This window comes from Caretta caretta, chromosome 1 (assembly GCF_965140235.1).
Source record: "Caretta caretta isolate rCarCar2 chromosome 1, rCarCar1.hap1, whole genome shotgun sequence".
NCBI classification, from domain to species: Eukaryota; Metazoa; Chordata; order Testudines; family Cheloniidae; genus Caretta; species Caretta caretta.
Genome location: NC_134206.1, coordinates 179574488 through 179587771, shown reverse-complemented (window position 1 = coordinate 179587771; position 13284 = coordinate 179574488). Strand labels below are relative to the sequence as shown.

Below are 13284 nucleotides of genomic sequence, written 5' to 3'. Positions count from 1 at the left end.
TTAGAAAGTCTGGTTGCCATTACTATCAATGTGACATTATAACTAACTAAAAAGTGTAATTTCAAAGATAAACATAGCAAAAACTGAGCCTGAATTGTGTGGAACTTGAAAGTGTGCTGTCAATATCCCTGATTACTCTACCTGAAATAACCAGTGTTGTCTTGGTGACTAATATAATTTCTTCCTTCTAGATATTTTATGCAACTAAGAAGTTAAGCCCTGTGTCACAAAGGCTTTAACTAGATGGTACTTCAATTCACCTGTCTCATTTATCTATTTGTCATCTTTAAAGAAGATGGAAGTAGTTTGCCTATTATTGCAGAATTATTTTAGTGAAATATTAACACACATTAATTTAAAAAAATAACTTTAAAACCAAGCTGATCTAGAGAATTATTATTATTTATCAAGTCTTAAATTTTTATAATACTCTATTAAAGTAGACTGCATTTTTTGGAAAAAATCCTTAAATATAGAGAGTACTCTGAAGTCCAAAATATATATAGGGAATGGAGCTGGATCAAATTTAGGGTGCAAAACTTTTTTTCCCTGAAAAATGCATTTTTGGGTTGACTGAAATGTTTAGAGAATTTCTGTTGGATTGATCAAATCTGTTTGGCTGGAAAATATATTTGAATAGCTCTAGGTATAGTAAGGAGCCTTACTGATTCTGGCATGCTTACTCAGGTTGAATGGAATCTTACTCTGGAAGTCATCCCATAAATTCATGGAGCTGGATACTATTCATTGTGAATAAGGGTAGCAGAACCTGGATTAAAGACAATATTTTAGATTTATTTGATCACCTATATTTTGGTATTTTGGAAGGAGGGTGGTTTAAAGGGACAGATAGATCCTTGTAAGCATGACAGAGATTAACGAACACTAAACTGTTTATGCTAGATTGAGGGCAGAAACATAAGAATGGATCTGAGCCTTTGCCCATTTTCTGAAAGGAACCGTATCGGAACCTTTGTGCCCATATCAAAATAGTGTAAATAAAATTTCTTTCCGTTTCAGTAACTAACAACCTTTTTCCTTTCCCATGACATTCTAATAGGCTCCAGTTCCTGCACAACATATTAATCTCCAGTAGCCTCCTTTTCCACCCACCTATCTGGAATTCACTGATCACACTGCCCCACCCTGCTCTTTGTAACACACACAGGGCTACCCCATTTAAATCCTTCTACTCGTCCTGGTTCCCAGGAGATAAGTCAGTGTCGCCACACTGTCCCCTTGTCCCTTGTGCAGCAGTTTTCCTCTCCACCCACCCCCAGCCGTAAAGCACTGTTCCCTTCATTCAGCCAGCCAGACAAATCCCACCTCCCCCTCTTAAAGGTGCAGAGTCCATTTCTGGACTGAGGAGGCACAGCTCTCTGGCAGTCTCTCTATCCTATTCCGAGTTACATAACCCAGAATTCTTCTTTTGGGATGAGTGCCCTAGAGAGAAGCAGCCAGAACAGTTTTGCCCCACAATAAGAGGTGGTATCAATAGTAAGTGTTGACTAAAGATGCTGGTGCTAGAGATGAGTGTGTGGGGGAAAAATGGGGAACTAGTAGGAAGAAAAATTAAGGAAATGTACTGGAGAGTCAGGGACAAGAAAAACTGTGAGGTTAGAAAGAAACATATGAACCAAGGGAATGGGTAATTAACTCCAGCTAGCAAGTTCATAGGGATGAGAGGGAGGCAGCTGAGACCTATTGAGGAATTGCAGGAAAAGAAGTTGCTATGGCTGGTGACAAGGAGAATAGGGGACACTGAAGGTAACATGTTAATGGAGAAAGAAGTTTATGAAGGCCTCACAGAGGGTGGGGAAGTGTAGGCCTGTTGGGAAGGTAATGGGGAGGGATGGGGGAAAAGAAGGATAGATTGAAGGATACCACAGTGAGAAGGGGGAAGAGTGAGTTTTATAAAGTTTAGTATGTATTCTGGTAAGTATGCCAAACACTGGCAAATACACAAACAATATATGGTTTGCCAATTAAAATGTACTAACATAACTTACATCAACCGTAGCTTTGGGAGATGATTCATTAAATATGTCATGACCTTACTCTAGGACAAGGGGAACAAGAGGATTAGCTTCTAACTTAAAAAAAGGAAGATGTAGGATACTATGATTATTTTTAATATTATTTCTCATGATCTGAAAATATTGGGTTATCAATACAGACAGATGGGCCAAATTTATCCCTGATGGCGCTCCACTGACTTCCACAGGCTCCACCAGAGATGAATTTGACATTTCCATCTGTTTTCCTACATTTGGTATAATTTCTTTTTTGTTATATTGTGACTGTTCTGAAAAATGTTAAATACATAAGTTATGAAAACAAATCACAGGATTGTTTTTCTTTACATAAAATGTCCACTCCCATTTTAAAATGTTTGTTGCATGCTTTTCTGTCCCTGGAAATGAGTGTTAGCAATCCAAAGAGGTTTAAAGTGTCAAGATACATGTTGAAATTCCGGAAACTCACACATATAGCGTGTCTAGAACTTTAGCTCCTTTTTCAATTCTGCAAGTTGAGTATCATCAACTGGCAGGTCTTCTAAAATTATCCCATTTTGGTGTCTCTTTGGTGACCGATCTACTATTGCCAGACTTTAGAAAAGTCTAATAGCCAGATTCTGCCACCCTTATTCACCATGAGAAGCACCTTCCTCCTCAAGAAGCCCAACTGACTTCAGTGGAGCTACTTGCAGAGTAAGGTACTACTTCGCATGAGTAAGGGTAGTAGAATCAGCTCTAAATTATTATGAAGCAAGGTTGTCCTTAGTGCCCTTTTGGGACACTCTGAAGAGATCATGAAACCATTACTCATGGAAGCAGACACTCTGGACTTCATGAAGACAATTTACATGACAAAAGGTTGCAGGATAAAGCCCTTATTTCACAAAGATCGTATATTTTCTACCAAACAATAAGCAATATAATAACTGGGAATGCATTGCCATGGCTTGCAGGCAGTCTAAGATAAGGATGTTTTATTCACATGAAGACAAAATTGACTGTGATAAAGAACTACTGATTGTGTCAACAGAAGAAAAGGCCTCACCCTGCTTCTTGCTGGTCCTCTCCAAAGTGCTCCAGCTCTGTGCCTGGGAGCGGCTGCACCGGAGGAGGTGGTAGAGGAACACTGGCCCAGTTAGACCCATTATTCTTCTGGGGCTTGGAAGTATTTTTGTTTTTCTTCTTTTTTCCTCCTTTCCCACCTGCAAAATCAACAAAAATTTACAGAAATATAATGGAAATGAAATATGTTGGCTTTGTACTTTTCTTTGGAAGAATTCTGATTCCAGATGGCATGCCCCAAAAAAGAAGATGTATTTATATCTTAGCAACATCAGCATCAACATGTTAAGGTTGTTTCAAGGTTCTAAATAATAACAGGATGAAATGGGAAAATATTTCACGTAATTGCTGAAAATTGCTTCTTTTTAAAATATGAACTCCATAAAAATATAAAAATATATGTATTGATTTATTCATGTCTGCTTTAAGCCTCCATGCATTCATTGTTGGAAAAAATAATAGACCACAGCATATTCTTTCAAATGTCAGATTTCAGTGTATTTATAAGACTGTTTTGCATAATCTCTTTCTGTGGAAAACAGAGAGGTTAAGGACACAACCTAAAACTTTGCTATTAGAGTCAATTTCTTTCAGCCAGAATGACAAGCATGGTTGTCAAAACGTAAAGGTAAAAGTAATTGGGTTTCTGCTAAAACGGTATGAGCAAGTTCAATAAAAAAAAAAGTATCAATGAGCCTTTCAAAATGTTTTCGGAGAGTATGCTTCACATGGTTTATTTTGTAGAAAGCATGCAAATAGCTTGTGGACATAAAGGTGATTGGGCACTACAATTGGATGTGCAACTCAAAACTGGGAAGATGCAGGTGGAAATGAGGTGGGTAATATTCCTTGCTTTTCTCCCTCTTTTCCCCCCTTTTGTTCATTGCCTTGTACCCTCTTTTATCCACACTTTTCTTCACCCTTTTCCACCTTTTTGTGCTACTTCCACTTGAATCCCTTCTTGTTTGGTGGAAACAAATCAGTTTCCACACATCTGTTCTTTGCTCCCTCCTTCCTCTCTACCCTTTTTTCTTTTCTTTGTCCTCCCTTTATAGTACAACCTCAAAGATACGAACACCAGAGTTAGGGACTGACCAGTCAACCAGACACCATGAGGAACCGGAAATAAGCTATACGGCAGCAGTGGAGACAAAACCAACAAACAACCAGCAAATACAGTACTGTACTGTACTGGTATTGTATCTTAAAGGGAGGCACCCCCACCCCCTATGTGCCACAACGCGGAGCAGCCTCTTACAGGTCGGAGGTGGTGAATGTTGTTTTCCCCTCCCACTCCCTCCTGTCTGGGAGGGGGGCAAGTTTGCAAGCTCAGAGACCAGGAAAGAAACTTCCTGAGCTGCTACTGAAACCTGGCTTGCAGTGCAAGCTGCTGGACATGCTGGAGCTCCTACCTGCACGCTGAGCTCTGGAGGACAGCTCAGTTTTAAAGGGCCACAGCCTGCACTGTCCACCCATTGACACTGCGGTGCCCCAGGGTGCCTCACTCATTTACCCTCTCAGCCGGGGGCTAGAACCAGCTGCCTATCCCCACCCCCACTCGCCGGACAGCCAATGCAGAGCTGTGAGCTCCCGCTCCGAGCAGTCCGCCCTGAGGCACATCCCATAACAGCTTGTTCAGAATCACGAACATTTCAGAGTTATGGACAACATCCATTCCTGAGGTGTCTGTAACGCTGAGGTTCTACTGTATTTTATTCTCTCTTTCCCTATTGCAAATGCAATTTTGGAGGTAGGACATGTACAAAAGAGATGGTTGTTAAAATCCCCCTGTCATTCTCTCCCCTCCCCCCCCCCCCGCCTGCCCCATGCCACTCTGTTGTCTGATATTCCCTTTCCTATGAGATTACAAGAGGTAAATCAGTCATCACCCACTCCTTTTGTCTCCTGTACCTGCACTGGGTGAGACGCAACCAACAGCATGGCAAGATTTCCATGTACCTGGCACAGCCAAAAAAACCCAAAAAACCCTCTATGTTTTGATCATTCCTATTCAGAGTGAATTTTCTAGGATTGGTGTGCCAGCATCCTCTCTTGAAACATCAACTCTTACTTGTCAGCCCTAAACTGTGGTGTTTTGGGGGGCAATTCAGGGGCTATATAATGTGGGGGTGTCAGTCTATCAGTAGAGGTGAATAAAAGATTGTCATAATAGTCTACCAAACAACCCAAATGGAAGTTTATCAATGCGTAGTCAGCAGCGTCCAGCCGAGAAGCCTGCAACACAGCTGAAGCCATCCGTGTTTCTAGGCCAATCATTAAAATATTTCCCACACATATCTGCCCCCATCCAAATCAACATAATTTAGGATAGCGCCTCTGAATCCCAGCCAAGAGGAGGGGTGGCACTGACCATGACTAAGACAAATATTTTCAAGATATATTTTGCTATTACAGCTCAAAGAGAAGATGCAAGCAAATCTTCAACCACTTGGAAAAACCTGTGGCTATCATGGAACCCATGAGATCCTGAGCAAAACCCAGAAGCATCAACCAGAACAGTAAGTCTATATGATTCCAGTACTGGATTCTTCAAGTAGTCAGTCATCTTGTGGAGGAATCCGGAGGAGTAATAATTCCCATGTTAGTTTCTTAATCCTACAGGAAAAAGTTAAGTGGACCAACCCACACGAGCTCATATCTGGGATGAAGCATCTTCTACAGCAAAGACTAGCTTCAGAAAGCACAGCCTAAACCAGCCTGCCCATCTTGCTCTCATGTTATGCTGATCTGAGTATGCAGCTAGGCAAATACCAGCCAAAATAGGGTCAAAGGTCACAACACCGCAAGCAAGACAGGATTTCTAAGCCATAGCTGAACTGTAGGTGGTGGTGCCAACCATGCATCAAGCCCTGCTTGTCTCATCCCAGCAATATGAGCAGAGACCCAGCAAGGGGCATAATGATGGAGGCGGGGTGAGTGCAGCTCAGGTACACCAGAACTTTTCACTTGTGAGGGACAACAGCCCCTTTTGGCTAGCTAAGGAGAGGAGAGGCAGTAGAGACTGCCACCGCAATCAGGCTGTTGCTTTATACTGAAGTGCTCAGTCACCTCGTTCACCCTCTTGCAGGCTGCCACGCTGGGGTTCAGTTCAGCCCAGCTGGAGGGACGCTGCAGCTGAGACTCCCCATTTTAGCTAGCTCAGCTCTGTGCCTTCTCTGCCAGGGTTCCTCCCCTTCTGTCTGGGATGGTCTGAGAGCTGGTGAGAGGCAGGAGCTGGGAGGGAGCTGAGCTGGTTAGAAGGTGTTCTAGCTATGAGACTGGCACAGCAGTCTCTTTTCTTCTTCCCCTCTTTGGAGATAGATATAGGAGGAACTTTCAAAGGAAGGGGAAAGTGTAGAAAAGGAAGACTTTGGATGGCAAAAGGAGAACCTTAGGGCAGGAAGGAAAATGGGGTAGCAGCTTAAGGAAAAAGGAACCTCCCAGGAATAGATTAAATGCATCCTTGGGAAGGGGAGGATAGAAATGAGGCTGGAGGGACATGGAACATTGCAAGGGCAGAAGATGGACATAAACTGGGGCACCTGAGGGAACTTAGAGAAAAGGGGAACTAGTAAAAGGGGAAACTTTGGGGACAGGTAAAAGGAAGAGCTTGGGGGAGGCAGATATAAGGGGAACAATAGGGAGGAAGGAACCTGTGGGAGACAAGAACAGGGAAGGAAGTTGGGGCAAGGAAAGGCAGGGGAGACCTTGAACATTGAGGATAGGTATTCGGTGTGTGAGACCCTAATACCATACCAATGCAAGAGGGCAAGGGGTTCACTGTTATCTGATAATGTCAGAACCTGTATCTAAAAGGTATCATGTAAGATATCAATAAAACACTAGTAGCATACTGTTCATTAATATTGTTTCATGGTGTATATATGGAGGACAAATTCAAAATTACAAACATATTGGATATTGTGTTATCAAAGTGTGTCTGCCAGGCAGGGCTAACATTACCCTACCCTAGACAAAGGAATAGGTTCTGCCACTTTGAAGGTGCTTTCTAGATACAATAAGAGACAATATGAAAGTAATTTACAGAGAAGGAGCTCAGGACCATCAAGCCAACAAGGGTAGCACTACTGAGCATCACAGCAGGGGGAGAAGATTGTAGTACACAGATCAATTTACATTTTAGCACACACTAGCAGGGCAAGAAACCAGCATGAAACGTCCTTCACCACCAGACTCCATGTTGCCTTAAATGAACTTTACCCTGGGGGGTAATCTTCAGAAGACTCCATTTCAAAGGTGCACTGGACTATAAAAGAGAGGGGCAAAGAACAACAAGGGATCTTTCACCAAAGAGGACAAAGCAACTGAGCACTTTGGACTTTGTGGGAGATCCTGACCAAGAGGGTGCTTAGCCATCTTGCTGGAAGGTAGATTTGTAAGGAAACTACCTTGAACATTTTTTTAAATTAATTTTTTTATTTTATTGAAAGAACAAACAAATCTTAATCTCTCTCTGAGTGGAGCAGGAAAGGGCAGGACATTGCAGAGCACAGAGTTTTGAGAAAAATTGGGACTGGGGGCAGGGGTTGGGGTCATCTTGCCTGATGTAATCAAGGCTGGTGGAGGACAGAGTGGGGCAGTGGTGTAACAAGCAGGCTCCTGGAATCAGATTTGCTGACTCAGAGCTGCTTAATACACAGACACTCCCGGTGCAGGCTTGTATGCCTGCTGGCAGCCTCCAACCAAAGATGAAGCAGAGCATTTTGAGGCACTCAGGGTTACAGGGCAGGTAATGACACAACCCCTCATCTGTCTGGATTGCACCCCAGAATGTGACGGGGATTCTGGGAAAGTGGGGACCTTGGACACAAGTACAAGAAGAGGACCTTAGGCAAGGAGAGCTGGGGAGTGTGGGATGCTGCGACAGCTGGAACTTGGGGAGAAATGACAAGTACTGGGAGACCTTGAGGATACTGGGAAGGGGAAGCAGAAACTTGAGGGACTGTTTGAGAGGAGAAATTTGGGAAGACGAGGACAAAAGTCTAGGACAACACTTTGGGGGAGAAGGATCTGGGAGAAGAAAAGAGATTCGTGAGATAAAAGCCAGGGACTGGATAGCAAACTAAAGGGGCATATGTGCAGAGACGGAAGACTTGAATGATTTTGAGAAGGGACAGGGAACTTCAAGGAATGAATGGAGGACAGAATGGGAAATAAGGAGAGAAATACAAGGTTGGTGGAAAAAAGCGGGGGAGGGAGAGAAATAGTATGAGGCTTGAGGAGAATATGACTTTTATGGAAAAAGGGGGGATATTTGGGGAAAGGGAGGGAGAATGTGGGGTGGGAACTTGTATTACTGTGATCCTTGTGGATATGGGCCACGTGCTGCTTTGTGGAAAGGGATTTGTCCTCTCCTCACTCTCTATAGGTAAAAGAACTCCAGTGCCTGATCAGAGGAACAGAGAGCTAGAATGCAATGTCTAGTTTATGTTTGAATATTGTTCCTTACAAGTCTTATTTTTCCATGCCAGTTAGGCCAGAAATTCAAAAGTCTTTTCACCTTGAATTTCAGTGATTCTACAATCAAATATTTGAATGAATCCAGCCCTTGAACAGAATCTGCCAGTTGGACTGATTGCAATACAAACAACACATTTAAAAGCTTGATACTGTCCTCTGATACCTAGCACATACTAGGTATCAGACTCAAAATCTCGGAATAGAAATGTTAGCACTTGAAAGGAGGAGCTAATTTTCTAAGATACGTGTCAATGCACCTCAGATTAGAGAGCAAGTACAAACATGTAAAGTACCACAGTACATTAACTTACAGTCTCTTTTTGCCAACACAATAAGCCTATTTTCTCATCTAACTAGAATCAAGTTATTGTTTCCTGTAAAATGTGAGAATACTTTTGGCTACTTAAGTTACAGGCCAACATTTATAGCTGTATGATCTCAACATTTATTTTGAATCATCATTAAAACTGACCTACAGAAACCATTTCTATTGTTCTGGTTGTTTCAGTTTATAACAGAATTTCAAAGGTTGCAGAAAAAATATGTACCGTTAGTTAAAATCCCTAGAACTCTTTCCTAGTGTGCTTAAATGAAATGACATACTTTCACTTTAAACGCAAGTTTTTTGGTTTTGGTTTTACTTTAAAAATGGCATAATTTTACAATAATATTATTTCAACAAGGTCAAAATTAAAGAGTATTTATAAAGAAACAGCATTCATTGTTGTTCAGTGAAAATGTGTTATGTTTCCAATATAGCATGCAGCACCCACATTCTATTTACATTATGTTTGTATGCAGACTTGAAACAATTTGTGAAATACTAACCATCTTGAGGATTTCTTTGGACCTGAGAATTTTGCTGTTTCTGGTGGTTTTGTTTATATAAAGTTTATAACCTGGCTCACAGGAGCTGGGATCCAATAATGATTCAACAAAAATATTAACCAGTTCATGAGGCTCAAAAGAGATAATCTGTACTGTAAAGTGAAGACTGATTTGGGAATAAATTCAACATTGTACTAGAAGGGTGAGAATGTTACAAAGTAAGATTTCCAATTACACTGAAAAGTAAAAGATACAAAGTGTAGAAAGATATTCCTATTACATCTTAATAGGTTTCTTGTGTAGCCTGGACAAATAAGATGTTGTTTTTTGTAAAAGCATGTTTTTATAGACTATGACATGTTCAGTGAACATGGACAGACACAATATTTGACTGTAAATTGTGACTGAAGTAATCTCTCTTTCATGGTTATAATCAGGACCACAGAGCAAGCTGCTTACAAACACAAATACTTCTCTTTACACACGTTGTAATGAAACCAACCTGAGAGGCTGCCACTTCTTTCTGAGCTGTTGTGAGAGCTGGTGGTGCTGAAATCCTGTGACTGGTTGTGTGGCATTCTATTAGACAATCCCTCAGCCAATCGGTAGTCAGGGATGTAAAGTAAGGCTAAGGGTTAAAGGGCAAAGGTCATAGTGACATCATGTGATTAGTTTACAGCACAAGCACATGCAGAACATGCAGTTAGCAAGTCAGAAGCAGATGTGGTGGGACTGTGGGAAATGTTTTACCTAGCCTGTCCTAATGGAAATACAGATGGGCTGCAGATTACGGTGAGACAAAGAGGACTAAAGCACAGAACAATTTATTTTGAGATGGTGTAAAGAACAGTATGCGTGCAAGGTGCGTGTTATTAGTTAAGGTAAATATGAATAATAAATCATAAACTACAATTTTCTAATTCATGCACAGAAGATCCAGGAAAATAAACAGACTCCGGAAAATAAGAGCAGGAATCACCATTGTTGCCTTTGCTTTGGTCTGGCAGAGAGTAACCGAATCCCATGAGGTCAGTTTTTTGCTGAATTGAGCTTTTCCACTGCGGGTCAGGTAAGTCGACTGCCAACTCATGGATGCTGTTGGAATGCAGAATCTGCGTGGTGGCATATGGTGTAGCTTGTGTGATTTGGCTGGAACTGTTGTAACTAGTTTTGGTGGTGAAGTCAATGCTGCTGTAAATGGCTCCATCAGAAAGCATAGTGGCAGTTTTATCCCCTTGGCCTGGCACTGGTGGCAGCACATCTGTGGTGAGCATAGGGAAATGGAACAAATCAGTGATGCACAGGAAGCCTGAAACTATCAAGGTTTAAGATGAAAAATAAATGTGTCATTCTGCACGTTTGCATTTCAGCTGAGACAGGGTCCATGAGCCAATGAAGGGAAGATGATGTACAACCATTGCCAAGCTATCAGCATCTGTGACAGGCCTACCACTTGTCCTTCACGTTTCACTGCCTAAAATCATCTTTTTTCTTCCATACCTTCAACTGTGAAAGTGAAGTTTGGAATATTTCACTACTGAAGAATATTTTCGATTTTTCATTCCATGTCAGAACCAATTAAACTATCTGGGCTTTAGGGAAATGATGAAAGAAGTTAATCTACAAATCACAGAGGAAACCACCTCCCTGCAAATATCTAGCAAAACTACTGAATGAATGCCAAGGCTTCTCTAAGTAATTCTTTTCAGGGCACAAAGTGCATTTTTCTAAAGTTTTCTAAAGTTTTTTTCCATCAGTTTATCTGGTTTGATTTTAGAACCTAAACAAGACATTTCATCTCAACAATACAGGAAAACTGACATGAATAAGTCATTTCAGAATGTGACAAGATTTCAGCTACACTCAAGAGATTAAGGTGATCAATCAATTATAATGATACAGTACACTGCTGGAAACAGAGAACAACTCAGTTCAAAAACTGTACTATGTATAGATTGAAATTAAACCTTAGAAACAACATATCTGCTCACTTTTCCACAGGCTGAATCATTTTACATATTGCAGAATTATAATTTTAATCCTTTAGATCTAAATTCGCTCTCCTTCCGAAATTTCACAGTGACATTTACTGGCAGAATATTAGATTTAAAAGTGAACACCTCTGAAGTATGAAAAAGTGCCGGGAAGGTGACTGGTACAATGGCATAGGCAGGAACACTGCTCAGTTTATTATACGCTCCCAGAGCCAAGTATTTCAAACGTGGCTCTTTTTCTAATTTGTTTAAGATCAAAAAAGTAGTCGTCAGTGTAGAATCCAACTGTTAGAAAACGTGCAAGCACCCTTCTGCTTTTTAACATGACTGCCAGCTGCTGGACATGGACTCTGACTGTAAAATTTGAATCATAATAATTACGAATACTCCTAAATTCAGAATGCTCAGATCTGGGGTTCAACCCATTGTAAAAATCAGGGTCATTTGTTGGCTTTTTGGGACTATTTCCTACTATGTGTATGTCTGTACAGCAACTAGCACAATGGGACCCTGTCTTTGGTTACAGCCTCTAGACACTAATATAACATAACTAAGAACAACTACTATTCTGGGTTCAAATGTCAAATATGGACAAATTCAGAAGATTTTGGAAATGAGGATTTGGTTTGGGCTCATCTGTATTTTCAACTTTTGCAGGCACCAGTGAAAGGATTTAGATATCCAATGATCTATTTGGTGAGGCACAATCAGGTATATAAAATGGTTAAATTCTACCATGACTACAGATTAATTACAGGCACAGAAGTGAGATATAATCAATGAAGAGCACAGCTTGCAAAACGAGAGTTAATTTTTTCAAAAGTCATGCAGTTAACATCTACTTACATGGGTCTAATGTACTTTCAGTGTTCAATTTACAGCTATACAGATTTTTTTTTCCCAACTACCAGCCCTACAAACTCAGCCTGAGATCTGAGAGTCAAGCTGGGTCCTATCTGGCTTGTGTACCATCACCAATAATAAAGAGTCTACCTTGCCTCAAATGGTTCCATGACGGTGCAATGGAATAAACAATTTTGTTAATGATGTACAACAATAATAGAATCCAGTTTAATCAGCCTGTGTTGGCTCTGCTGCAGGGATGTTAGGAATAAAAAAACAGCAAAATATACTTGTCTCTGACGTAATCAGACATGACTCTAAATATATGCACAGAGCAGATCACTGGTGAATAAGGCAGTGTCATTTCTATATAGTCACTTTTCAAAGTAGAATTGCACTTCACTGCAAATTTTATAATATAACACCTCCCTGGTACTTGGAGATTTTCACTTTGTCTTATTACCAGCGAAGCATAAGTTTCCCATAAATATTAGGAATTTTCAATAGAACTATGTATTATAAATTGATTGTTTTAGTTCAATAAAGTGCACATGCTGAGCACATGAACTATTAAATTGTCAACTCACAAAGTAATTATATAGTAAAAAATCATGTGATTATTATTTGGCATGTTTAAAACTCAGTCTTTTGTTTTTTTAACACCTTTTTGACTAAAACACTAAGCTCTCTTGGTTTACGAGTCAACACTCAAAGTAATGATGCCCGAGACCTTCCAAAAGGGCTTCCAATGAAAGCACAGCGGAAAAAAGACCCTAACAAATTCAAATAGCTCCCCCTCTCTATTCCTTTCCTCAACAACCCCGTCTCTCAAAAAATCTTTGAGGCCTTCTTTATATATTATGGCCCTGAGTGAGACCAGCCCTCCAATGAAGCTCTGCAGGGGTAGAGAGGTGAGCAACAAGATTCCTCCTCTGTAGAAATGCTCAAAAGCTGCTCACAACAGCCATTCCTTGCTCACTCCTGCCTCCCACATGACCCATTCCTCCAAAAGGAGTAGAGAAAGAGGTGAGGAAATTTCCTTGTCCCCTCTATACCAT

At 40.8% G+C, this 13284-nt stretch overlaps 1 protein-coding gene across 23 annotated transcripts in view; it reads right to left on the bottom strand.

Annotated features, from left to right (window-relative positions):
* Positions 1–13284, bottom strand: part of ROBO2 (roundabout guidance receptor 2) — a 1531972-nt gene that overhangs the window by 43846 nt on the left and 1474842 nt on the right. For 16 of the 23 annotated variants that reach the window (XM_048868811.2, XM_048868637.2, XM_048868676.2 and 13 more), the window contains 3 exons: positions 10369–10650; positions 9892–10017; positions 3064–3220 (listed from right to left, as the gene is read on the bottom strand). In XM_048868811.2, the coding sequence (XP_048724768.2) occupies positions 3064–3220; positions 9892–10017; positions 10369–10650 (565 nt within the window). The remainder of the gene's footprint in view (positions 1–3063; positions 3221–9891; positions 10018–10368; positions 10651–13284) is intronic. The other 7 variants (XM_048868695.2, XM_048868713.2, XM_048868785.2 and 4 more) reach the window with 1 other exon arrangement.